The sequence below is a fragment of the Hoplias malabaricus genome, chromosome 1 (genome assembly GCF_029633855.1).
Source record: "Hoplias malabaricus isolate fHopMal1 chromosome 1, fHopMal1.hap1, whole genome shotgun sequence".
In the NCBI taxonomy this organism is placed as follows: Eukaryota; Metazoa; Chordata; class Actinopteri; order Characiformes; family Erythrinidae; genus Hoplias; species Hoplias malabaricus.
Genome location: NC_089800.1, coordinates 42,034,151 through 42,060,454, shown reverse-complemented (window position 1 = coordinate 42,060,454; position 26,304 = coordinate 42,034,151). Strand labels below are relative to the sequence as shown.

The 26,304-nt window shown below is 37.8% G+C and overlaps 1 protein-coding gene across 1 annotated transcript; it reads left to right on the top strand.

Moving 5' to 3' along the window:
• The first annotated feature begins 2,078 nt into the window (after positions 1-2,078).
• drd2a (dopamine receptor D2a) lies at positions 2,079-20,762 on the top strand. The gene is made up of 7 exons (XM_066678119.1): positions 2,079-2,382; positions 7,121-7,230; positions 11,376-11,512; positions 11,955-12,154; positions 14,887-14,970; positions 17,235-17,580; positions 18,191-20,762. Exons 1-7 carry the CDS (start codon positions 2,104-2,106, stop codon positions 18,376-18,378), a joined length of 1,344 nt encoding a protein of 447 aa, XP_066534216.1. The 5' UTR covers positions 2,079-2,103; the 3' UTR covers positions 18,379-20,762.
• The last annotated feature ends 5,542 nt before the right edge of the window (positions 20,763-26,304 follow it).

Below are 26,304 nucleotides of genomic sequence, written 5' to 3'. Positions count from 1 at the left end.
TAAAAATAAGGATGCTTAAAAAGGTTCTTCACTTCAGGTTCCCTAAAGCATTTTTCAATGGATTGATTCTTTCTTTCATGGATCCACCAAGAATTTTTTCTAACTCAAATGTGTGAGCAAAGATTTTTTTTAAAGTTTAAAGAACCCCACCTAAAGAATCTATATATATTGAAGGCTTTTCCTACAAAGAATTTTCCAGCTATAACTATACAGTCCCTAATTTTTTTTTTTTTAAGGAGGCGTGCAATGGAACATGTACACTACAACAAAGGCTACTGAAACTTGGCTTAAATAAACTACAAAATAATTAATGTATCTATTACAATTTCAAGTTCAAATGCCAATTAAAGTTGAATATTACTTCTCCAAAAAAAAAAAAAAATTAACTACAACACTGGACTGACTTTTCATTGATGAAGAACAGTGAAGCTTTTACACATGAAAGTAGGCAGGCTCAAAAAGAAGTTCATGTTTTTGTACAAGTGTTGGCTTCACATTGCAATTTACAAACTTTGTATTTGTTTGCTCATTTACTAGCTTCTTATTCACATTTTTTGGTTCCGCCTTAAAAGGCTGAATAATGGTGTGTCCCAAATAACACCTGCTTGCACTTTACCTTCTAGGCTATTGAGTGTTCTTCTTATATTGATGCAGTATTTTTTATGCCCAATGTAGTGTGCTATTGTGTGGTTTGGGATAAAGCAGAAGTAAAAACAGGAACCACATTTGTTAAAATTTTAGCTTTTATTTATTTTTATTACAGTAACACACAACAGACAATCAAAATGTGAGACCAGAAAGTGGTGTTATATTTTATTCTCCTTTATATTTACAATTCTGAATGATAAAAAAATACAGACCTATTGAGACATTTCTATGTCAAATGATTGTTTGTGACACAATTTCCACTTACGGCAGCATGGTGTGGTTATGGTAATGGATTATGTACATATTCTGAAGTGAAGGCTGCAGTTAAAACACCTATTCACATCCATACCTGTCATTTATACTGCTCCATCTTCCTGTCTGAAAGTCTGGACCATCCAAAAAAAGTGTTTTCACATGGCACACAAACCGAACTTTGTTTCAGTTTGGTCCAGACTGAGATCACCTCTTTCATGTCTGACCAAATTTAAGTCCTTTGGTCCAGACCATGGTCTTATGCATATTTAATGCCTCCTATTATGGTTTAGACAGAACAAATCAGGTGGGAAAGCATAGTAAGGCCTGCCGAAGTCCTTCAGCATGGTTCTGAACTGGTGTTTCTTCTGTTCAGTGTTTGACTCCAAGGCGAAACAGTGTTTCATGTCTGTTGATGAGTGACAGGCTGGAGTAGTTATGAGTTTTTGCTGTTGAGTTCAGTGTGCATGTCTGCTTGAGAGTGGTGGTGCTATGAGTATGAATATGAAGCCTGTTTTTTGATCCGAAATTCTGGTGCCCTGGTGAAAAATCATTTAAGTCCAAGTGCACTGAATAGAAAAGCTGATTTTTTTGTTTGTGTCCACATTATACATCTGTAGTTCTTTTCATGTAATTTGTTTAGCCTTTTTAAAGAAATCCTCAGGATGTTTTCCACACCTTTATTTTAAATAAAGTTGTTTGCCATTTTTGCTACTGTGATCTTAAACACATTTAGTGAGGTTGAGGTCTGAACTCTGGGACAGCCATTTTATTGTTCAAAGAGCACCGGCATCTAGTTTGATCCATTTATATATTTTTCTTCTTTTTGTCTGTTGTTTGTTTTCAGTAAGAGTTTCTTGTTAGCTACAAATGCATACCAGAACCATAATTTCTCACAGTAAAAAGATGGACAGAAACACATGTTGAACTTTTCAGGTCAGAAACAAATGTGAAGTTGATGTTACTTTATGGTGAATGTTTTGGACTGTTATAAATTTTTTTATTACTTCAGTCAATTTTGGAAGCACATTTTGGGAGCTTTTAAAACCTTTATGTAGAGCTTTACATAGTGTACAATTTAGGCACTGACTGGGTAGAAAAGACCCATCAACTAAATAAATATAACAAAAATGATCCTAATATAAAACCTTTCTTCTCCCTGTTCTTATAGGGCCTTTCCTGGGCCTCAGTTCCTCTCAGCTAATGGAAACTTTCAGAGAGTTTGCCTACAATGAGAGCACTTTTGAGAATGGTTTCCATAGCATCAATGCTACAGACGAAGGAAGAAGGCATCAATACAACTACTATGCCATGCTCCTCACACTTCTCATCTTTGTTATTGTCTTCGGCAACGTGCTGGTGTGCATGGCTGTGTCTAGAGAGAAAGCCCTGCAGACCACCACCAACTACCTAATTGTCAGCTTGGCTGTGGCAGACCTGCTGGTGGCCACACTGGTTATGCCCTGGGTGGTATATCTGGAGGTAGGTTATAATGAGCTGATTATTTATTATATTGAATCTTTTTTAAAAAATAGCGGTTATTATGTAAGTATTTTTTGTTTAACTAATCCTTTCTGTACTATCAGCCTAATCTGTGGTTAGTTCAGCTGCATTGATCCTAATGTATCTATGCTCAATACCAAATGTTGACTAAAGAAACATAAAATCAACCGACTGTGGAGCAGTGTTCTCGGAAATGGTGGACCATTATCCAATAATGTTGAAATGAGAAAGGGTGGTTTTTTCAGATGTCATCATCCATCATCAGGATCTCAGTAATGTTTTTTAAGGACTGAATGCAAACAAAATGTTCCAATGTCGATTCTAAAACCTTTTCAGTATAGAAGTTGTTACTGCAGCAGTGGTGGGTCAAACTACCTGTTAATACTTTTAATTTCCAAAGATATGCTGGGGTTAGTGTCCATGAACCTTTGGCAGTATAGTGTAGTATACACTAGATTCTAAATCTATAATGAAAAGCACACACACAAACCTTAAACTGCGTATAATTATTGTAAAGTGCTGGATATTTTCGGTGTTATATGCTGCACATGTGTGTTAAATTGTGGATTCTAACAGTGTAACATGCTGGATGTTAACAGTTTTATATGCTGGATATTAACAGTTTTATATGCTGGATATTAACAGTGTTATATGTTGGAAACTTACACTGATAAATGCTGGATATTAACACCTTTATATGTCTGTTAAGAATTGATTCTAATATTTAATCTTTTTTTTGCTCTCACTTTTGATGTGTAATATGCTACTTTGTAAATACATTCTGTACTCACATTTGTGTATTCAATTAATCATTTTTTAATAATTCTGAATTGCACCAAAATAATCAGTTTGGTGAAAAGTCAATAATAATTAAAATATCCCAAAGAAATGGTAATCAATTCACTGTGAGATATGAGATTTACACCCCTAATACACATTTTTACTGCAAGCTTTAAAACTGTAATAAGCCAGGCACATTGATAAGCCAAAGACAGGTAGTTTTTCACATGTGGAAAATAAAAGCTTTTCCAATACAAATTCTTTATATTAGATTACATATTAATTCATTTAATATGGTGCTGCTTTGTACATGACATAAGATTATGAACAAAGCCTAAGTCAATAGTCTATTAAAAGCTAAGCAAAACGTCGCTGTATAATTCATTTTCAGTCATTTATAACTGGTTCATTCTTAATCACATGGCTGGCCTCCCAGAGCATCAAACCAGCAGAATAGAAAATAGCTAGCCAAATGAAATATAGTGAGATTTAATATCACTGTGCTATGTTCTTTATAGACTTCCAATAGCACACCTAGTGTAGTGTTTCATTGATACTAACTGTATGCTAACCCTGATCAGCTTTCCGTGGGCTGTAAGCTGGCCTAGTAGCTATTTGTGGTAAGGAGAGCTTCTGAGAGATATCCATTCTTAGCCATTCTTGGGTTTACATTGTTTATTTTGGATCTGGTGCTGCAGAGGAGTAGCCTCCCAAGTGAATCTCGCTAAGCCCTTCTGATTTGTGATCAAATTACCCGGCAAACCCATAAGCAAGGTGCATTCATGTTAGGGGGCCTCTGCTGTGACTTAAATCTCAAGACAGAGTGTCTGAGTGTACTGTTGAGAGCTCTTTAGAAAAATGGCATTTTGCATGATATTTAAGATACCATTTCAATAACGACTTCCACAGTGGCTACTGTAAACTGTTTTACGCTACAGACTGAGTGATTTTATTTTCAGGAAGTCGTTCAAGACATAAAACAAATTAGATTTTATGCTTTGTTCAGCTTGGCACAGCCACAGAAGACACTACAGGGGCGTTGTGGGAAAAAGGCTGAAAAACGGCTCAAATTAGATCGCATCCTTCCACGTTTATTAGTGCAGCAAGAAGAAATAGCTTTCTTTACTGACGATGGCACTGTGACCAACGGGTGACCCATGATAACAGTGTATTTTTCACAGAGTGCTGTTAAAAAGAGGACTCCTTTTGCAATGTCTGCTCAGTTTTAATATTCTACGTTTTGCTGGCAGAGCAAGGGCAACAAAAACACTATTTTTCATTGAATATAATGTGAAGCCCACATTGTTATGTTTAAGTGTGTGGCAGCACAGCTAGTCATGACGAGCTAAGTAGAAAACAGCACAATGCTCTTGATCACATTTTGCTTGATGGTCATAAAAAAATATTTTAAATGCTTCACAAGCATGATTTGGACATGTCCTGGCAAACTTGATTTTTTAATTAAATTTTATGCAAATGCATTTCAGCAATTATACTAATGGCCCTGAAAATAACGCTGAGTTACGCTGGACTGAGGGTAATTATTGAAATGGGTCAAATCATTCACCATATTTCTGATATATTTTATTCACAGAGTGCCTTGACACTGTTTTTCTATTGTGTCAAATGTAGGCCTTACAAAATTACAAATGATTTGAGCTGATTGCTAATATATTCCTCTTCATGGCAATTATAGCCTATTTTGGGAAAGCTTTACTTTAGATGCTGGAATATTGCAGTGAGAATTTAATTGCATAAGAGCATTACTCAGGCGAAGTACTGTAACTCATCCCGAAGGTATTGGATGGAGCACCATTACGCTAGAGAACACATTTCCAGTGCTCCAGATTGGAAAGCTGGGGGCTTTGTACCCATCAAGCCCATGCTTGGTATTGAGAGTGGTGATCTTCTGCTTTTGTGTAGCCAGTACAGAGTGTCCTATTTTATTTCCAGTACTTTTTCTATGGAAGTTAAACAAGCTGTGTGTTGAAGGAGCACATTGAATAACCGAATACACTAATTGAAAGGAGGATCCCACTGGGTGGACTGGGTTTGTTTTCAGTCATTAAATTTAGGCAAAAACATGTAAATGAAAGAAAGCACATTTATTAAGACACAACAAAAGACTTTCAGTCTTGGTGCTTCAACATCTGCAGAGAGCAAGTGGTGAGTGATATTGGTTTACTTCAGTTCAAACTGTGTCTGTCATCAGTTGGGAGCTAAAATCTGAAGCCTATGAGTTTAGTTCACTTATTAGTGTACTTTAATAACTCATGCAAATATAATTCAATTGCTAATTATAATTATATAAATAGGGCGGCACTGTGGCACAGCAGCTAGTGTCGCAGTCACACAGCTCCAGGGACCTAGAGGTTGTGGGTTTGATTCCCGCTCCGGGTGACTCTCTGTGAGGAGTGGTGTGTTCTCCACGTGTCCGCGTGGGTTTCCTCCGGGTGCTCCGGTTTCCTTCCACAGTCCAAAAACACACGTTAGTAGGTGGATTGGTGACTCAAAAGTGTCTGTAGGTGTGAGTGTGTGAGTGAATGTGTGTGTGTGTGTGTGTGTGTGTGTGTGTGTGTCTGTGTTGCCCTGTGAAGGACTGACTCCAGGGTGTATTCCTGCCTTGCGCTCAATGGTTCCAGGTAGGCTCTGGACCCACCGCGACCCTGAACTGGATAAGTGGTTACAGATAATGAATGAATGAATGAATGAATATAGATAAGGACAGGCGCCCTGTGCGTGTTGTGTTCCTGCATTGTGTCAGTGATGCTGGGTAGGTGCCGAACCCACATCAGTCATGATCAGGATGAAGTTGTTACAGAAGATGAATGAATGAATGATATACATTTGAATTAATTATCAGCTAAAATTTTACTAATATAACAAGCCTAGCCATATGCTGGCTTTACATCAAAGACTTCCATCAAACATTGCATTGCCTCTCCAGATTTTCTTTCAATTCTTAGTCCATAAAACTCCCTTTTTGACTGCTTTATATCAGAAGCAGTATCTCAGAAAGGTGCGCTAATACTGGACCTCATTAGGGTTGAGTTAAAAAAACATGTAGATGAAATGATCCCGACAACCCACAGCTGCTTTCATTAGAGGTGTCAGATAATTTTTTAATCAATGGACGAGATGCAAACTCCAAAGGCGAGGATGCGGGCCCATCACGTGGGGATCTGAGCCCCACAGTTTGCCTGAGGACACACATTAATCAGAAGCTGCCACAGAGAACCCTGGCTGGCAGCTCAGGAGACAGGATATGGGGATGAGATTGACCTGAGCTAGATTACTTCCCTGCCAAGTTTATGGCACATAACTGCAGCCAAGCTAAACAGTCTCGGACTTACACAGTTGCAAATCCACTGAGTCTGCTGTGTTTGGCACCTTCACAGAAATCATTCACCTTCGATTCAGCAGTTTCAGTGGAGGGGAATATATATGGTAATGGGAGTCTAATTTGCTCAATATGGAAAAAAACGTATGCAATGCATTTGCAACCAGTATTTACCATGTTAAAATAGTACAACATATCCAGGACATATCCAGATTTAAAATATCAGAAACTGCATAAATCTAATAAATTTTCATTTCCTTGTGCCTATAACAGGGACAAGTTTTTTTCCCATTCCAGCCAGAGAAAAGGATAAATTCTCTCCATTGATAATTTGAACTGAGCTACTACAAAGAGACAGCTTCAATAAGACCTTTGGCTTTCTAGCAGTAATGTTAAATGTCCACATTGTTTGCCCCAGGGTGTGAATTAACATGCTAGTATTGCTAGTAGTTAGGTACATATAGAAATGCAACATAAATGATACAGACATGCCTATTAATATGAATTAGAATCTCAGTAGACTGTATGTAAACCCTGGTCCTGGACTTATTTTTGCCCCTATACCTGTGTGAAAGAGTTTTATTTTTTCCTCTACAGGTGGTGGGAGAGTGGAGATTCAGCACAATCCACTGCGACATATTTGTCACCCTTGATGTGATGATGTGCACAGCGAGCATCCTTAATCTTTGTGCCATTAGTATTGATAGGTAAGTTTCTTTGTGATAATCTCCCTTATTACCATTAGAGGCTCAACATTAATGAAGAAAAATGAGTACCAGGTCCTAGAGATTTCCAGAGAGCTTCATAAATAAGCTTCAAGTGAAATGTTCCTTTTGCATCTCTTTAAGGTGGACTAAACTAAAGCTTGAAATGCCTCATGCCGTCCTTTTCAAAGCATATTGCTTTTCCAGCTGGAGCACATTAAGGTTTAACCTCTATTGAGTTTTTGCTGGATAGCCTCCAGTGTTTCATAATGAAACACTTTAAAACAAGCAAAGAAAATAAACAGAAACTGAGGTGAACAGCTTAGTGGATCATATATGCCCATCAGCCAGATCTTTAAAATTACCTTCTTGTTTCTATGTCCATTGTAGCAGCTCCATGACCATATTGGTTCTCATTGTAGTTCTACATTGACAGACTGTAGTCCATATGTGGCTCTCCGTACTTTGTAAGCACACTTTCACCCTTCTCTTTAATAGACAGGACCCCTACATGACTACCACAGAGCAGGTATGATTTGAGCGGTTGATCATTCTCAGCACTGCAGTAACATTGATGTGGTGGAGATATGTTAGTGTGTATTGCACTGGTACGAGTGGATCAGACACAGCAGTGCTTCTGGAGTTTTCAAATTCCTCAGCATCCCTGCTGAAATGAGAATAGTCCACCAACCATATCCAGCCAACAGCATCCCCTGACCACTGTTGAAGGACCAGAGGATGAGCATGGCCAGTGAGCAGGTACAATGTTTACCTCCAGCGGCACTGTTGTGTCTGATCCACTCACCACCACATCAGTGTCACTGCAGAGTTGAGAATGGTCTAAACGGAGTTATGCAAATATGTCATATATGATTTGTTTATTAAAAATGCTTCAGTGAGTTTGTGAGAATTCAAAACATTCTCAAAGCTTCATGGCCAAACACTTGAATTATTTTTAGTTAGGCATACAGGGTAAGGATTATTTGCTTTTTCATTTCACCCAGCCATCATAGAGCACAATAACATAGTGGAATGGAAAATGCAAATAAGAAGCCAGTGAGAATGAAAGACATCTTTGATATTCTTCTTCCACATGGACATGATCATGTTCCAGAATTTTACAAACACAAAGCAGGGATGAAAATGTGTTTGGGAAATGCAAATGTCACAGTTAGAGATGGGGAAATATTTTACTATAGGCTGGTAACTGAGTACAATACAGAATGTCATGAATTCTCAATTTACTTCTGATGGACAAATCACAATACAAAATGCTATGTAGTTCAGAACTAGGCTTAATTTCTGTCTGGGAAACCAACCCAAAAACAGATAACTTTGCTAATAATATATGCAAAAATGCAGGGGTATATTCGGTGCTGACATAAATGATTTTGACAGTAGATCAAATACAAAAAATGTACAATGTACAAATAAAATATAATACATTTGATATTTATTTTTACAATTTCAATAAAAGTGCTAATCATACCAAATAAAATATCCCATAAAAATGATTACAGAATGGACATATACGTTAATGCAGATAATTAAATCATAATGATCAATAAAAATAAACGGAACAGAGACAGACCGCAATTTTGGAAGCTAAGCACTAATTTATGACTAGTGCAATGGGAATACTGCAGATGGATTTGGGTGAATGAGCTGTTTTCACAGTTTGCGTAAACCACACTTGTCCAGTCTGCCTAGACAAATAAATATATTTTAATAAGGATTTCAAGAGAAGAAGTTGTAGTTTAAAGCTCAGCAGGGGTAAATGCTTCTGCTCATTACCATGGGACTAAATCTACTTGTACTTTCAAACAGCATCCTCATGAACACTGATGAGTTCAATATCCTGTATATTTTAACACAAATTAATGGGCCTCAGCAGGACCTAGTGTTTAGTTTGAGACTGAGCTGTGAATATTTATTTGCAGGATCATGTATTTTCATTACTTTGGTTATATGAAATTCTAGGCAAGTACTATCAACCCAGTGTCCTCATTTGACTGTGTACAGACACATTAAAACATGTTTGACCTAAAATTGGACTATCTGAGCCCTGAAGTGCCTAAATCCTGGGTTGTAGTTATTCTTTTTTTCCCCTGAAATATATTTGGGATATTTCTGTTGGTTTATGTACCACAAAGTCAGTGTTTATATTTCAACCGAAGTTCTTCAAGTATCACTCCACAAAATACATGTAACCTAGCAACGATGCCATTGCTTACAAGACAGAGCTGTGCTTGGTCTTTTTCACTCAACAGGGAACTGGTTCATTTTCCGTTTGTGCACCTTTTTTTGAACACAGTAAAGAGTTATGGCACAGTGGACTCAGCTTTCTGATTTGTAAAGAAACGATCGGAAAAAAAAAAACAAAAAAAAAAAACCTAAATTGCTTCGTCTATGTGATTTCTGTTAGTGTGTTTAACTCGAGTCGAAGTGCGTTTTTTTTCTCAGCTGCTCTCATTCACCACTCAGCAGCACGGCTTTGGAGCGATACTCTAAAATACTGACTTTTAACTTAAACAGAGAGAACTTGTCATCATTTAGTGTATGATATCACTACAATCTGAATCCACTGTAAACAATGGTAAATTCATGACGTTTTATTGACTTGATGCATTATCTGCTTCTGTCCTGATTTAGACTGGTTCAACATCGCACAAGTTAGAGTTCGTTGAAAGGAGCAAAAGGAATGTTTGACGGAATGGAACTATTTTTCCTCATGGAAGATTGATAAACAAACAAACTAGTTTTCATGGTCTTCTTTATCTTAAAACCTAATAATAAACAGCGATGACGAACTGTGGTATAATTGCATTAATACACTCGAGGTTCATGCTATAACATAAGATATTGGCACTGGTGTACTGATTTTTGTGCCAATATCTCATGTTATAGCACTCCCTCTCGTGTATTGCGTAATTGTCTGGAGTTTCTCCAGAAGGTAACTAGTCAATCATTGCTCCTCCCACAAAAAAGTCTTTCATAGCAACTGTTACCAGGATGGACAAGCTTTAAACTGTTGGACACCTTTCACTAAACAGAAATGGTAGCACACTTTAATTAGATGATTAATTAAATTGTTCATGCCCTGTGTCCCAGTGATTCTGGGTAGGCTCTGGACCCACTATGACTCAGAACAGGATAAAGTGGTTACAGAAAATGAATGAATGTTAAGATTGTATTATAAAACACTATACTATCAAGCTACACTACGTTGTTGTAGGAAATCATTCATTCATTTATTATCTCTAACCCTTATCCAGTTCAGGGTTGTGGTGGGATCAGAGCCTACCTGGAATCATTGGGTGCAAGGCGGGAAAACACCCTGGAGGGGGCACCAGTCCTTCACAGGGCAACACACACACTCACACCTACGGACACTTTTGAGTCACCAATCCACCTACCAACATGTGTTTTTGGTGAACACAACCAGAGCGGGAATTGAACCCACAACCTCCAGGTCCCTGGAGCTGTGTGACTGCGACACTAGCTGCTGCACCCCTGTGCCGCCCTTTGAAGGAAATCAAGCTATGAAATGATATAATTTAACTAAAATAAGGTTACCATCAATATCTATCCAAACACACATTCTCATTTTGATGCCTTATGCAACCATTTTTGCCTGTGTTCACTAAAGCTTGTCCAACCTTGCATAAGTAGCTATGAAAGAATGTACTTGCGGGATGAGAATCTCTCAATAAGATAATATAAGATAAGATAATCCTTTATTAGTCCCACAGTGAGGAAATTCACAGTGTTACAGCAGCAAAGGGACAGTAAAGGATTCAGTAATAAAAAAGAAGTAACAAGATGACTAAATGTAGTAATAACTATAAACATAAATAATATTTTTATAAATAAAAAATAATAAAAAATAGAAATATCAGAAGCTCTAATGAACATGAGTATTGTACTTGGAATATTGCATGGGATAGAGGGATATAGGAGGACTTACCCCTATATTATTTACAAGGATCCTAATTCTGGAGAACTTTGAATATATGAGACAGTTTAAGTCATTTGGTAGCGGTGGAGGTCTGGAAATTTGTGGTAGTGGTAGTGAGCATTTTAGCCTTCAGAATCTGACATTAATAGCACAACACTCTGCTGATATAGTCCACTCTATCTCCCTCCAGGTACACAGCGGTTGCCATGCCAATGCTGTATAATACACGCTACAGCTCCAAGAGGAGAGTCACGCTCATGATCTCCGTGGTGTGGATCCTCTCCTTTGCCATATCATGCCCCCTGCTGTTTGGACTCAATAACACAGGTAGTCTGAAGGCTTTGTCTTAGCTTGATCAGTTAGGATACAAACAGACAATGTTGCTACTGCCCTTTTCCTCCTCTTCATTTTTTACTGCTTCTCTCCTACCTTTGGGAATTGTGCAGAAGTCAAGAAGAGGGAAGAAGCAAAATGAAACAGAGATAAGGAGCAATGGCAAAAAAAATGAACTGCTAATCAACTGCGACATCATAAAGCCACTTCAGCATGTGTTTGAAGTGACTTCTCTTATCTCCTTCAGTATTTGGACACCTGGCAAGACTGCGTCACAAAAGCTCTTTATAGTAGATAATCGAATAACTTTGAGGGTGTCTGTGTGCAGTCAGAGTTATTCAGAGGATACAGTGAAGCAGAAAAAGCAGAGGAATCCTCAAATTTGTTGATGTGCCATTGATATTTTTGATGATGTTGTTTTTTCTTGAACTTGCAGAGAGCCGTGATGATGCACTGTGTGTAATCGCGAACCCTGCCTTCGTAGTGTACTCCTCCATTGTGTCCTTCTATGTGCCCTTCATCATTACTCTTCTAGTGTACGTGCAGATCTATGTGGTGCTGCGCAAACGTCGGAAACGCGTTAGCACCAAGCGCACGTATCCCAGCACCAACCAGGATACGGGCACCACTTTGAAGGTACTGACCTTTTAAGCACTCACTGAGGTTTGTCCACAACTTTAGAGATTCTGAATTTTTACTTCTAAACAAAGGCCAATGCAGTGATCTCCTCTGTTTTAAAGGTGGTGACTGTCTCAAGGGAAACATTTTCTGTAATTCATTACTTTATAAATGGAAATCTATCTTGAACTTTTCTCATGGTTTGTGGTCAGTTGCATGACTGATGGCTCCTCTCAGGAACTTCTAATGTTTCTTTGCTTAAATTGCATTACATATCATATGTAATTACATTATCATATCATCAGATTTTTTCTAACTGATATTTAAATTCCCCTCTGTTCATAAATGAAACCCCTAAAATCTCATCTCTGAATCAGAACTGCATGATTAACAATTGTTTCCAAAAGTTCCCCAAAATGCCTTTAAATTATCTTATCTTTTACACATTGTTAAATGTCAAAAAATATTTTGGCCACATTCTGGCATTCACTTGCAGCTCAGAATGCCTAACCGTAAAGTTGACTGTATTTGTTTCTTAGGTTTATGATGTCTGACACCCCTACTTTATGAATCTGTCGGTTTGAGTCTTTGGAACACTGCAGTTTTGAAATGGAAATGCTCAGCCATGGTGTTGACTGCTTATTTTGATCATGATCCATCTATTAGCATATAAACAACACCACACGGGCATATTAACAAGGTTAAAATCTTGACCGAATGTGGTCTATGAAGGGGCCAACTCTGTACAATAAAAACAAAAATAGAAACAATACAACTAACAGTAACAGTGAAAGACTAGATAAATTGATACATATATCAATTTAATAATAATTGATATAACAACATATAAATAAACTTCTCACTTCTGTGAAAGCTGCTTTTTTCCAGCATTGGTAAATTTGCTTTCTCTTATCTGTTGTTTGTGATATTTACTTGTCTCTGCCAATTGTCTAATTTCAGCCTACATTTTGTGGGTGACATATGTGGAGAAAATATATATTTCAAGATGATGACCGTGTGGATATAAGCTAACACAGTTCTTTGGCACGTTCATAAAAAGTCTGTGACATGTTTTATTATTTTCCAAAATAACAATATTTAAACAACACAGCACATTTATCACCCTATATAAATAGCCCTATTTAGAAAAAGAAATGTTTTCCATGCCTTTTTCTTTAAATGGAAATGAGCCTCTGTATACTCCAGTTGCCAGACAGGTCAGCAGCTTGATTCTCTTGTTTCTCCATTCTTTTTTCCTTCATATGACATCAGTACACTTATTTCTCTGTGTCTGTTGTTTGTTTTGCTCCATTTAACCTCACCTTTGCACTCTCACGCTGTGATTGGAGAGGCTCATACGATGGGGCAGGAATGACTCTTTTTATCCAGTGTTTATCCATGACACACAAAAAGAGACTGGGTTGTTTTATTTTATGTTTTTTTTTTACGTTGGTAGGAGCTCCAGATCCCAAAATGAAGCTGCTAATGCATTTAAATAGGATTTTTATTTTGTTTGTTTGTTTGTGGTTATTTTTCTTCATAGTATGACCCCTTTAAAAAAAAGTTCAATGATTGCTGCATAATTCCCCCTTACCGTAAATAAAGTTAGTCTATTTTTATTAGCTATTTTTTAGTGTTGTTCATTCTCTCTCTTTTCCCATGGACCAAATTCTAGGATAGCTTTTGTTTCAAATATATCACAGTTTATCATTCGTTGCATATTCTGTCTACTGCACATATGTATATGTCTACAATGATGGTATATCTTGCTTTACCAAAGGCTAATTGCCTCTATGTACTAACTAAGACTTTGCTCATAACCCAACCCAATTTTTACTAGCTTTCCTATTCATTTTACACCAGTGATCTATCCCCTTTTCCTTTATAATGTCTCTGACCTGAACCATCACACACATTACTCACACTGAGTTGTTAGGTAATCTTAAGTAGATTTTCTTTTAAGTAGGTTCCTGACAACGTATGACACTCTTATCTATAACAATGGATGGAAATGTCCTCCTGCTCTGAATGGCTTTCCTGTGTGCTTTGTCCATTTTCATAGATAACAGTGTGTCATACAGTGTCAGAAATCACATGAGAAAATCTACCTTTAATGAGTCAGTTCTTGTTGTATATTAAGGTAACTTGAGGTAAGAAACCCAGAGGATAAGGTGTCCTCCTTATTTTCTTCTGTTATTTTTACTCCTGACCAAATGTAACCTCAAAATATTTACTAAATGGCTATGCTCTAATTAAACTCTAAAATTTAATCTGAATCACTATATTTCTGGGATTTATTCTGCTGGTTCGGTCTAATCTGATTTGCATTTATTTCTCCTATAAAATGAAATGGATTGCAGTTTGATTATTTCAACTTAATGTTTGTTAATCACTGTGATCTTGTACTAGCTCCACTTGTGCAGATATGATTTACCTTTACAGACAAATATTATTGTCCTTAAGTGGTAGTTTACTGCATGTTCTCTTATAATTCTCCAGTGCAGGATGAAGGACTAATATCTCCCTTTTATATATAAAACACTGAAATGTTGCTTTGATTGCAGGAGCGGACTGCTAACTGCAGCATGTTTGTAAATGAAAGTGAAGCGTTAGCAGGACAAGGTGCTGTAGGTTATTTTTGTGTGCGGTGGAGAGCCAGCTGCAGAAGAAAATGTCAGACGTTTTGCCCTGTCCTTTAAACACATCACTCAGACTAGTGACCGTGTGCTCCTTTCTCTGTTCTGTTTCAGAAATGCACTCACCCTGACGATGTGAAGCTGTGCACTGTCATCGTCAAGTCCAATGGGAATTTCCCCGTTAATAACAAAAATGTGGTGTGTCACATTTTTTTGTCTCTTTTAAAAATTAACTCTCCCTAGGGAAGCCTTTTCTGACAGGAAGCTGTCATCCCATCCCATTCACCTGCTGCAGCTCTGACTTTGACTCTTTAAAGGATATATGAGGGTTGTTATTAAAATGTAAGGAAATTTAGCAACTTTGCTGTTTATTTATTTTTTGGTTGGTTGGTTGTTTTTGCTTCCTTTGGCTAAGATTGGCATTCGTAGAAAAGTGCCAGTGTGTGTTGTTTTTAAAGTCAGAGAGGAGAGAAACTACTCTCTGCTGGAAATACAGTGCACTCTGAAAGCAATTTGTTGTTGTTTTCCCTCTGTACTCCATCACACTGAATTAGAAATGAAGCACTAACTACAAGGTCATGAATGCAAAATGTCAGTTTTGATTCGATTTACATCTATATTCATATTTATATCTACATTGTCTGGACAATATAGGAAACTGAGGCTCAATATGTAAATGACTTCTGTTCTCATTGGCTGCCCTCTGTTTTAACTAATTCAAAACGTAGTCCATGCTAAAAGATTCCTCATAAATTTTGCAATAACGGGTGTGAGCGAACTAAAGTAGGCTGATTCAGTTAATCAATTTTTGTATCATGTTCAAAACGGCCTATTTTGCAGCTTATTAACATTAATTGATATTAACATTCTTCTTATGTTGACTGTATCAACGGGGGACTTTTAAATGTTGCATGTTTTAAATCATTTGCATTATGTTATGCTGGGTATTTTTACTTGCGATCAGGTTGGACTTTTTGTCAGTTTTGGTTTGAGTGCTTTGGAGCTCTATCCTTGATAGTGTTACGGGCAGGTGACTGACTTGGACCATCAAGAATATTCCATGTTTTCGCCATGAACAACTCAGTAGTTGCCTAAGATGCATGTTTTGGGTTGTTGTTTTGCTGCAATGTTCCATTCACTGTTTTAAGGCTTTTGCTTAGAACTGAGCACTTTGCAGCCTTCTGTTCATTTTAGAATTCATCCTGTGGTTGCCATCAGCACGCACATCATCTTTAAAGACCAGGAAACCATTTCCTCTGGCAGAAGAACATGTCCATATCATGGTGTTTCATAGATTTGGTTTGTTTTTCATCCCATCCGTTCATGTTGTCCTAGTACTCTACTGGCATTTTATGTACTTTCTAAACAACGTGTAACCTGCTGTTTCTCTTTTGACTGTTATGAATTTCTGACACACTTAATGGATGGTATTACCTACCACTCTGTTCCTTCGTAGTCTGCCAGGTTGTCTGTTTAGCATTCTTGTGCAACAAAAATTGTTGGTTACATTTTTATTTATGGGCGGCACGGTGGCGCAGCAGGTAGTGTCACAGTCACACAGCTCCAGGGGCCTGGAGGTTGTGGGTTCGATTCCCGCTCCGGGTGACTGTCTGTGAGGAGTTGGTGTGTTCTCCCCGTGTCCGCGTGGGTTTCCTCCGGGTGCTCCGGTTTCCTCCCACAGTCCAAAAACACACGTTGCAGGTGGATTGGTGACTCGAAAGTGTCCGTAGGTGTGAGTGAATGTGTGTGTGTCTGTGTTGCCCTGTGAAGGACTGGCGTCCCCTCCAGGGTGTATTCCTGCCTTGCGCCCAATGATTCCAGGTAGGCTCTGGACCCCCCGCGACCCTAAATTGGATAAGTGGTTACAGATAATGGATGGATGGATGGATTTTTATTTATTTTTCCACCTTTGTGGGCAATGACAATTTTGGTCATTATATTTAGAGACAACAGAAACAAACAACAACATATGCAACTACCACATCTGCAGTCAGCTGTAGGCTTATTAGCTCTGTTGTGTGTATATTAATGATGCAGTAACACAGCTGGGAAAGAAACAACTGAGTAGCAAATTTGTCAAATTACTTATGGTCAACTGAAAATGGGGGACTAAAAAGAGCTGTGATTGCTGTGTGGTTCAGCCAGAGAACTTTGAGTGTAAACTAAAGCCTAAGCAGAGCTATTCAGTAATAAATTTAAATTATCTTCGAAGCTTCATTAGCTCCTGGGAGAAGTATGTAAAGCAGTAGATTAATGACTCCCCACACAGAATAAAGTAATAAGTGTGACTGTTAGCTTCATCTATATATCAGTCACCACAATACAGAAAACTGTATTCAATCCATATTAATTCGCTGAATCTCTGAACATTTCTGCTTGCTGTGGTGCTCCATCATAAATAATTAAAAATTTGGATCATTTGAGCATCCCATTGTTAAGTTAATCATCTCTTCTCTATGCAGATTTTCATAAAGGAGGTGGTCAACAATGGAGACAATGTTCAAGTGGATGAAGTTACAAACCCAGAGCCTCCAAACCAGAGGACACTAGATCAGACAGGTGCTAGTCAGCATGGTCTGCTGCTGGGTTCCACCCACAGCGAGACAGACGTGCTGCCCGCAGTTCCAGAGCCGCCCCTCAAACTGGCCAGGAACGGGAACACGAGTGAGGGTCCCAAAGTGACAAAAGCCTTTGAGACACAGGTCTCACCCAGTGGCAAACTGCAGACATCTGTTAAGTCCTTCAACAAGCGTAAAATCTCTCAGCAGAAGGAGAAGAAAGCTACTCAGATGCTGGCTATTGTCCTTGGTAAGCAGACTTAAGACTATATGTATATTTCGGAGAATGTGATGGGCCAGATGTATCTGTGTGAGAATTTAGACAATGTAGATTGCAGTATGCACTGCTAATATATCTGAATTCACAAATTAGGTACATTGTACATTCCAAATGTGTGACATTGTTGGCGCAAAACGTAGTGTTACTACCACACAGCTCCTCAGTTCACTGGTGTGTGTCCTCGTTTTCCTCTCACAGTCCAGCAACACATGCTGGTAGGTAGATTGGCTATTCAAAAGTGTCCATAGGTCTGAGTGTGTGGGGTGCCCTTTTGTGGACAGATGCCCTGTCCAGGTTGTGTTCTTGGCTTGCTCCCAGTGATTTTAGGTAGGCTCTGGACCTGCCATGATCCTAAACAGGATGAAGCGGTTACAACAAATGATTAAAGCAATGAATAAACCCAAAAGATTGTAGATATCCCATTGGGTACAATACATATATAACCATATTACTTTAAAAATCAAATTTAACCACATTGTAGTCAACTTGATAAGCTCTAGACCAAAATGCATTGTTCAAATTGAATGGTTTTATGGTTGTATATACTTTTTTTCCTATAAATTCTTTCTGTTGGCTTAAGGTGTTTTCATCATCTGCTGGCTACCGTTCTTCATCACGCACATCGTGAACACTTACTGCCAAGTCCCAGCAGAACTCTACACAGCTTTCACCTGGCTGGGCTACGTCAACAGTGCCGTCAACCCCATCATTTACACCACCTTCAACATTGAGTTCCGCAAGGCTTTCATTAAGATCCTGCACTGCTGAGAGTGGACTTATCAACAACCGCTCTGGAAAGCCTTTGGCTCTTCTGTTAGGACTCTGCAAAAATGGTGGACTTAAAGCTGGTTCATTTTTAAAGAAGAGTGATATGAATGTAAATAATGTGATGTATGTATAATAAGACCAAACAATTTTTCCAGTCATATAGGACAACAGTTAAGACACTGCACATCACAGGAGAATGGTGTGTTTCACTTTTTTAAGCAGTATCTACAAAGTTGGGTTCCAAATAAGCTGGGACAGTATACGCAAATGCAACTAAAAAAAGAAAGCAGTGATTTTAACATTATTTTAACTGTATTAGATTGAAAACAGTACAAAAATTGAATATTTGAGATTTTATCTTTGGTTCATTCCCAACTTGATGGCTACTGGAACAAATAAACATTTATGTAACACGTTTTACATCCAACACTTCCTTTTAGCAATGTTTTATAATGTTTTGCAGACAGCACTTGATTCCATTTTGAAAGGGAAATGTTTTGCCCCCTTTTTTTATACTAATGAATGCCAGTTTGAAGGCAAGCACACTCTTCACTGTCATATTTAGAGGCATATATTTTCAACACAAGTTAGATCTGGACAGCAGGAAGACCAAGTCTTCCAACCTCTCTGATGAAACAGCCATGTTGTAACATTTTCATTAGCCAACAAGCATGGACATCCTTGAAAAAATGGCTATGACTAAAAACATAATATGTTTTTCCAAATGTGTCTTTCAGCATTAAAAGTGCCATCACAAATGTTTCCCATGCCATAGGCTCTTACACATCACTACACTCTGGCAGACTCAGGAATTTGTTTATCCTGTTAATCTTTTACTTTTTGATTCAGGGAACACAGTTGCATGTAGTAGGATGATCTTAAGTTGTTGGATTATATGTGAGCTTTTTTTTTTCTGAGTTTTATCAGTACCATTTCTTAAAGGATTAAGCCATTAATGTGAGATCATTTTATACCTAAACATGACTACATCATATCCAAATTAATAAGACTTTTTTTTTTAATGTCCCTGTCCCAGCTATTTCATATAACATGTAACAAGCATCAATGATTATGTTAATGTGTTGGTACTGCTTTCATTTTAAAACAGATCAAAGAGGATTTACAAATCACTGCTTTCCTTTTTTGATATGAAATTCATATACTTTTTTGGAACTGGTAGGATTTGTAAAACAGACTCACTGGATGATTGAGAATATTAACTATATTAAGAATAAGTATACTGTTTTTTTTAATTAAACAGTCAAAAAAGAAAGCTTTATTCAAAATGAAAATATTGCAGTTTTCATAGTGATGATAACATGCAGCCATGCAAAGTCAAAATGAATGTTTCCAAGTAATGAAATATTTGAAACGGCATATTTTAATGTCTCTGTTTGGTTCAGTGTTAGTGATTATGCTTAATCAACTATGAGTAACAGGTACACAACAACATTTCTGTAAACACTAATTCTATCATTATTTAAAAATAAGCAATATGTACAGAAGTACAAAGCACATTCTGAGAGCGTAAATATTGCAGTAAATTGTTGGTCATCGCAAAAATATATTAGTGTTAACAATTGTATTCTAAGTCTCACTATGGAGATGTGTTCATTTGCTTTCTTTTAAGAAGCAAAACAGATTTTGTGCTCCAAAGTCCAGATCACCTGGAAGGTTGAGCCCCTGTGCGGAAGTTGTGTGACAACGACACACCATTCAGTATCCAAGGGAACAGATGCACAGCCCATCAAGCCAGTTTGAAAAAAACATAAGCAAAAACATCTGTGATTATACTTAAATACTTTAGCTGTGTTCGACCTGGCTTGTGAGTGGGAAGTGTGATTCAGTGATTATGTCATTTTTGAGCTAAAAATATGAAAATACATGGCAGGTCAAGCATTAATAACACCATGCTAGCCAGCTAACATTAGTGATATGTGTGATAAAACTTTAAGTTGACATTGTATTTTCTCAAATCCAAACATATGGTAAATGTTACAGATTAAACCCACTATCTGTATGTTGACAGTATTCTGAAATCTGTAATCTGAAAGCAGAGAAAATGTACTTGAGTTCTAACAATTAGGGAGCAGCCATTTTGTTTTACTTCTATAGGCTGATCTGAGAGGAGTTGAGAACACAATCCCAATTTTTTGGATCTTCCTGTTAAGGTGTCATTTTCTTTGGGTTTTTTTCCTTGTCAGGCACAGGACATTCAAAGACCAGGGTTGAACGCAGCTTTACTATATTTGTGCTTTATTAACTGACATCTGTTGAATGTGATAAGCCTGCTGTCACAATGTAGCGCATGTTATGTTCTCATGAGCTGTATGTTTGCACTAAGACCTAAGCTGATAAAATAACTAAATGTAAAAAAAATAAAAGCTGAATAAACATATGATGAATAAATTAAGCTATTCAGATGTTAATATGCTTCAGTGGTGGAATTGTGCTAATCCAAGCATGGTTTCTGCTTTGATGATGACTTTATAGTAAAGGCACATGGAGCGTAAGGCATGCTTCAGAGGCAGGTTTTTCAGTTTTCTAAGGGCCTGAGGCAGGTCTCGAGCTAATGTGGCAAGAAGCAGCTTGATTAGCATGTGTACGCTGTGGACAGCACAATGTCATTTGCCTCATGGCAACCATCTGTGGTGAGAGAGATGGCTAGGGAGTAAAAATAATGCTTAACAGACACACACACACACTAATACACTGCTTCACTCCATGAGATATGCTTCACCAGCTTTACTGTAAACATTGAAGTCCGTAACTTTGCTACCATGAAAGAAAAAGGAATTTAAAAAATAAAATTTTAATTTCCTCAAGTCACCTGAACTCTTAACCAATCTTGCAATACAACACCAGAGCTGCTCTTCTCATTTCTGAGGGCTTTGAGCTGCTGCCAATACAATCACAGCAATAATGATAGCCTACTTGAGAAATGAAAAGAAAATTGCAGTCATATTATGTTCCCAATTTTTTTTTTTTTTTTTTTGCCCTTCTTTCCCGTAAATGTGTTTCATGTTTACTCCTGTGGGGATAATGGGTCAGGTAAGATTTTGCATATCATCCACAGGAAAGAACAAAGTAAGAACTGTAATGAAGTGATTTAAATGACAGGTTTTGAAAAAATGGACAATAGGCATCTAAAACCAACAGCTTTTATTATTTGTTAGAGTCAATTTAAATAAATCAACAACCCATTCCCACTCTGATGCAGACATATGTTCCTTGCAATAGCATTTTTGCCCTTCTTGTTCATGAAAAGGCAGGCTAGGAGGCTAAATCAGTTGTTCTAACTGTCTCATTCTTAAATCATATAAATGCATTCAACTGCTCTCAGCAATGCCCCTCATGTTGCTTTTTCCAAGTGAACCAGCTACTTTAACCAAAAGAGTTTGCTGCAGTAATGTCATTTCATTCTATGACCCATGAAGGAGCAAACAAACTGAATCACACTTGTAAAGAACAAAACAATGTTATATCTTTAAGTGTTAAAATAAAAACTGAGGTGCCTTTGAGTAGACCTAGATGTGTTCAGTTCAATGTCTCAAATGTGTATAAATATAAGCATCACCTTTTATAAGTAGTTTGCCCATCTTTTGATGAAATAATATCTTCTACTTTTCTGGGATGACTTTAAACTATATGTTGGCACATTTCTTTAAGATTCCAATGGTGTTCAGTACCAAGAACATTAGTGGAGTTGGGTATTGATAAACACATTTTTGTCTGACCAAAAGGCAAAACAAATTACATTACATTAAGGCTTTGGGGTTAATAAAAAGTGTGTTCTTTCATTTCCATTTTGTGGTTCCTGGTGATTAACCATTTGTTTATTTCACTCTGTCAGGTAAGATAATAATGTAAAATTTGTTAAGGGGCTCCCTTAAGGCCACAAGCTCCTAAGCAGCTTTTCAAAATATGTATCAGGTAGAGACAACACTGACGACAACTGAGAGATCTACAAAAACATTTATGAACACCAATAGGTGTCATTTGTGATTAAGGTTGCATTTGCCAGCGTTGATGTCAAGTTGGTGTAACACTAATTTGACTTTATGTAATAGTGATTTTTTTTGACATCAGGTTGTGTGTCATGACACCTTCTGGGGTACAATGACACTGATTTTGTAGCTCAGTGACATAACACTGATAATATAACACAGCCTGCTAAGACAAACCGGTTTAACAAAAAAGAAAGTGTTTGTTTAAACACAAATTAAGTTTAATTAGACCATTTATAAATTTACATTCTACAGACAAACATTTGTGGACAACTACTATATAACAGCAATCTATAATACTGACAGCAAGAATTCAAAATGGGAACCACAATACACATTCAAAACAGAGGAGAGGTTTGTTTCCCCTCCACCTCCTCCCCAGACGCAAAGCTCAACCAGGTTGCAGTTCGAGGATAACTGAACTTACATGAATGAGTGTAAGACAAGTTTAATAAGAGCTAAATAGAATGTGCCATAATCAACATATTTACAAAGAAAATTGTACATCTCACTCAAACAACAACTTACATTATGGAAAGCGGAAAAAAGTGTCATTTTCCCTGCACAGCTTTTATTGTCTAAATCCAGCTTAAAGATTTCAATTAGATGAGAATTTGTCTTTGCTTCTTATTAAAACTTTTTGCAATCCACATTAAATGGGTGTATTTACGAATTTTATTGGCATTACTCACCAGCTTCTTACTAGAATTCTGTTCCACCTCACCTAAAGATAGTGCTAGCATCTTTTTTGAAGCAATAGGTAAAGATAGCAATAGCTTGTTTCGAAGCAAAAAATTATTCCACACTTTATCTGTTTAGGACACACAATCAAATGTATATCATGTTACTTAAACATTTACCTACCCTAGTTAAAAGCTATTATTGGTGTTATTCGCCAGCTTGAATTCTCCATTCCACCTTAAAAAGGTTAATCATGCAAAGCTATTCATACATAGCTATACATAGTTTTTCTCTCTTTTCAGTTCTTCTCTATTTTTTTGGAAATTACTTGTTTACCACTTCAGAAGCAAATTAGCTAAATTTGGATCTGTCTTGTAGTCTTCTCAGCTGCCTCCATCTTGAAACTCATGGCCAGTATTTCCTTGTGTATTACTCCAGCTCTGCTCATGGCCACTGAGGCATTTTAGGTGTGGTAAAATCTAACATTATCTATTTTCCCTTGGTCACTTCATGGCTAAAGGAAGCTGTAAGTGTACACATTACTGCTGCACTCTGAAATCAGACCCAATATGGTGCCCATGCCACAAAAAAAAAAAAAAACAAAAAAAAAAAATCAATGTCAGCATGTAAACTTGAACCTTTTTTCCCCCTTAAAGCTACCTTAAGCTTTCAGTTGGCTGACATTTTATATACGAGTCATGTAGCTTTAGGAAAAATGACACTACATTAATCACAAAGCTGCCTAGTGTCATTTCTTTGTTTCACAGAGAGTGAACAGTGCTTAAGCAGACTACAAAACCTGAGAACTAAGCGGCTTATCGCAAGATGAGGTCCTTCACCTGAAAATTAGCCACCACAAAGTCTGGCCAAATGATTTAGTGAATGCAGCAATGAGGCTACAAAGCTTCTACTTGAGACAGGGCATATGAGACCTGACTGATAAAGCCAGGACTCCAAAATCGCTGACTAAATTGCGGCACTCCTCAATGTGGAAAGCCAATTGACGAACTGAAGAGAGATTTCACTGTTTGTCAGAACACCTTTCAAAGCCAGAGAATTTCCTGTTTGAAAGAATCTGAAAGAGTGCAGTCGAGTAGAAAATTGCAGTAATCCAGACGCAGCTACAGCAGGTAATGGAGCATGGCATGGGAAAGGGATAAATTCTATTGCTCGGATAATATTACCGTTGATGTTTTCATGCATGGTTAAGAGGTGTGGAGAGGGGGCTGGAACAAGAATTTTGTTTTATCTCACTAGTTTTAACTGGTGTTTTTGGCCCATAAATTGCAGCTCAACTGTTTCAATGCAAATCTAATTCCTGCCTTGTTTAAACAGGTGCATGTGATAGTTTGGGGACAGTAACAGTTGATGAGGTGTACCATTTATAGGATGGATCTATGTGATGGCCAACAGCTTGAGGCAGGATGTTCAAGGGAGAAGAGGAGTAATCCAAGTAATCTCAAACATATCCGAGGTCTGGGCTCTAGCACAGCCAGCCCATGGCATTAAGATAATCAGAGGATTCTCTTATTGATTTGCACTTATTTTCTTTTTTCAGTTTCATCATCATATTCTGGAAAGCTAGACATTTTTTCAGACCCCTGTTTTGATTTGTTTTCTCCCAAGGTTGAAGGCTTTGCAAGCTATTTATTTGAAGGGGAGAGCTTTGGTGGTCAGCTAGACGTGTTTGTTAGGACTCCCATTCTATGTTTGAATTATTATCTGGAAATACTCATGATTTAACTTAACCCTTTTTATTTAAATTGATTTTCCCGACTAGCATTAAGTGATGTTTTTGCTCTTAAACTGCACCTCCAGCTGCTCCCATGCAGAATCAATTCAAGACTCTTCTGAGTAGGAGCACGTGACACTTCTCCTTGGAGAACAGTATCAGTTAGCAAAGTGTAGCATTAGGGGATGGAGCTCCTGAGGTGGGACACAGCTTGACTTTGCTCCTGTGGAGGTAGGAAGAGCAAAAGAGTGGCTGTAATCACATGCTCAGTGAGGCTCACCCCCTCAGAGGCCAACTTTACAGACAATTAGTCCGGACCAGCTGAGCCTCAGGCAGGTGCTGTGTTTGTTTTTCTAATGTGTTAATAACCCACTCTTGACGCCCAGCTGACCATGGTCCTCACTCCACCCCAGCCACACTGCAGCGCTTCTTCATGTACCACTTCACCACTGACACACATTACAAACACATGCAATTTGTCCAGCCTGTGAGACCATCATTTCAGAAAATAGCATCGATTCATAGCATTCCTACCTCATCTGCCCAGAATGCCAAAATATCCATCGATCTGCACTGGGTTTTATTATTGAGGCCTAAGGGGTATTGAGGGTTTCCATACAATGCTGAATTTCTGATGTTTACAGTCATAATGCTTCATAATGTTTATTTAAAAGTAGGCCTGTCAAACGATAAAATATATTTACCGCGATTAATCTCAGAATTTCACATAGTTAAAAAAAAGAAAAGTGATTATTTGTGTGTGCAAATGTTATAGAAAATAAGTGAATTGTTACAATTAAAATGGTGAACACATTTTATGCTAAATGTATTTATGTTAAAACCTGCTGGGCCAAGAGGAAACTTTACTCACTCACATACTTGGCAGTAATATTGGACCTACAAAACACAAAATTGGATTTATAATAGATTAGGGAGCTGTAGTCTCAAATATAAGACATCTAGTCACATACTACTGTGTGTTCAGATACTGCTGGAGTTGTATTCAGTCACAGCATATAGGACTTCACAGTACTGCGCAAACAAAAATAAATTGCACAAAGTCGGACTTCATTAAAGACATGTAGTGTCATACTACAGTATTAAAGCATACTGAAATCTCACTGAATGCATAGTGCATGCAAAAACCAACTCCATCAAACCCAGTAGCTAAACTCAGCCTGACAATAAATGCAAACAACCTTTGTCTTGTCAAATTAAGGTTAGACAAAGTTTTGAAATGAAACTTCCCGCTTAACAGAAATTTCTCCATCACTCACTCACTCCTCTATTAGTTGCCCCCTTCACACACGCACTCCGGAATATCGGTCTGGAGATGTACTGGAACGGTCACTCACGCATGCAGCTCACAGCGGGAGATTTTCTACCTCAGGCGTGCTCTACCAGCGGGAGATGAAACACGTGATTTAGGCATGATGCACAGCGCGTGCAGGGAAAACTCCGGAACATTTCCCGCGCCATTCAAACATGCACTGGCACGAGCTGTTT

Excerpts from the sequence above, each read along its gene's own strand:
- drd2a (XM_066678119.1), top strand. The coding sequence starts at position 2,104 with ATGGAAACTTTCAGAGAGTTTGCCTACAATGAGAGCACTTTTGAGAAT. Across the intron at positions 2,383-7,120 it reads CCTGGGTGGTATATCTGGAG|GTGGTGGGAGAGTGGAGATT; the intron begins GTAGGTTATAAT and ends TTTCCTCTACAG. Across the intron at positions 12,155-14,886 it reads ATACGGGCACCACTTTGAAG|AAATGCACTCACCCTGACGA; the intron begins GTACTGACCTTT and ends GTTCTGTTTCAG.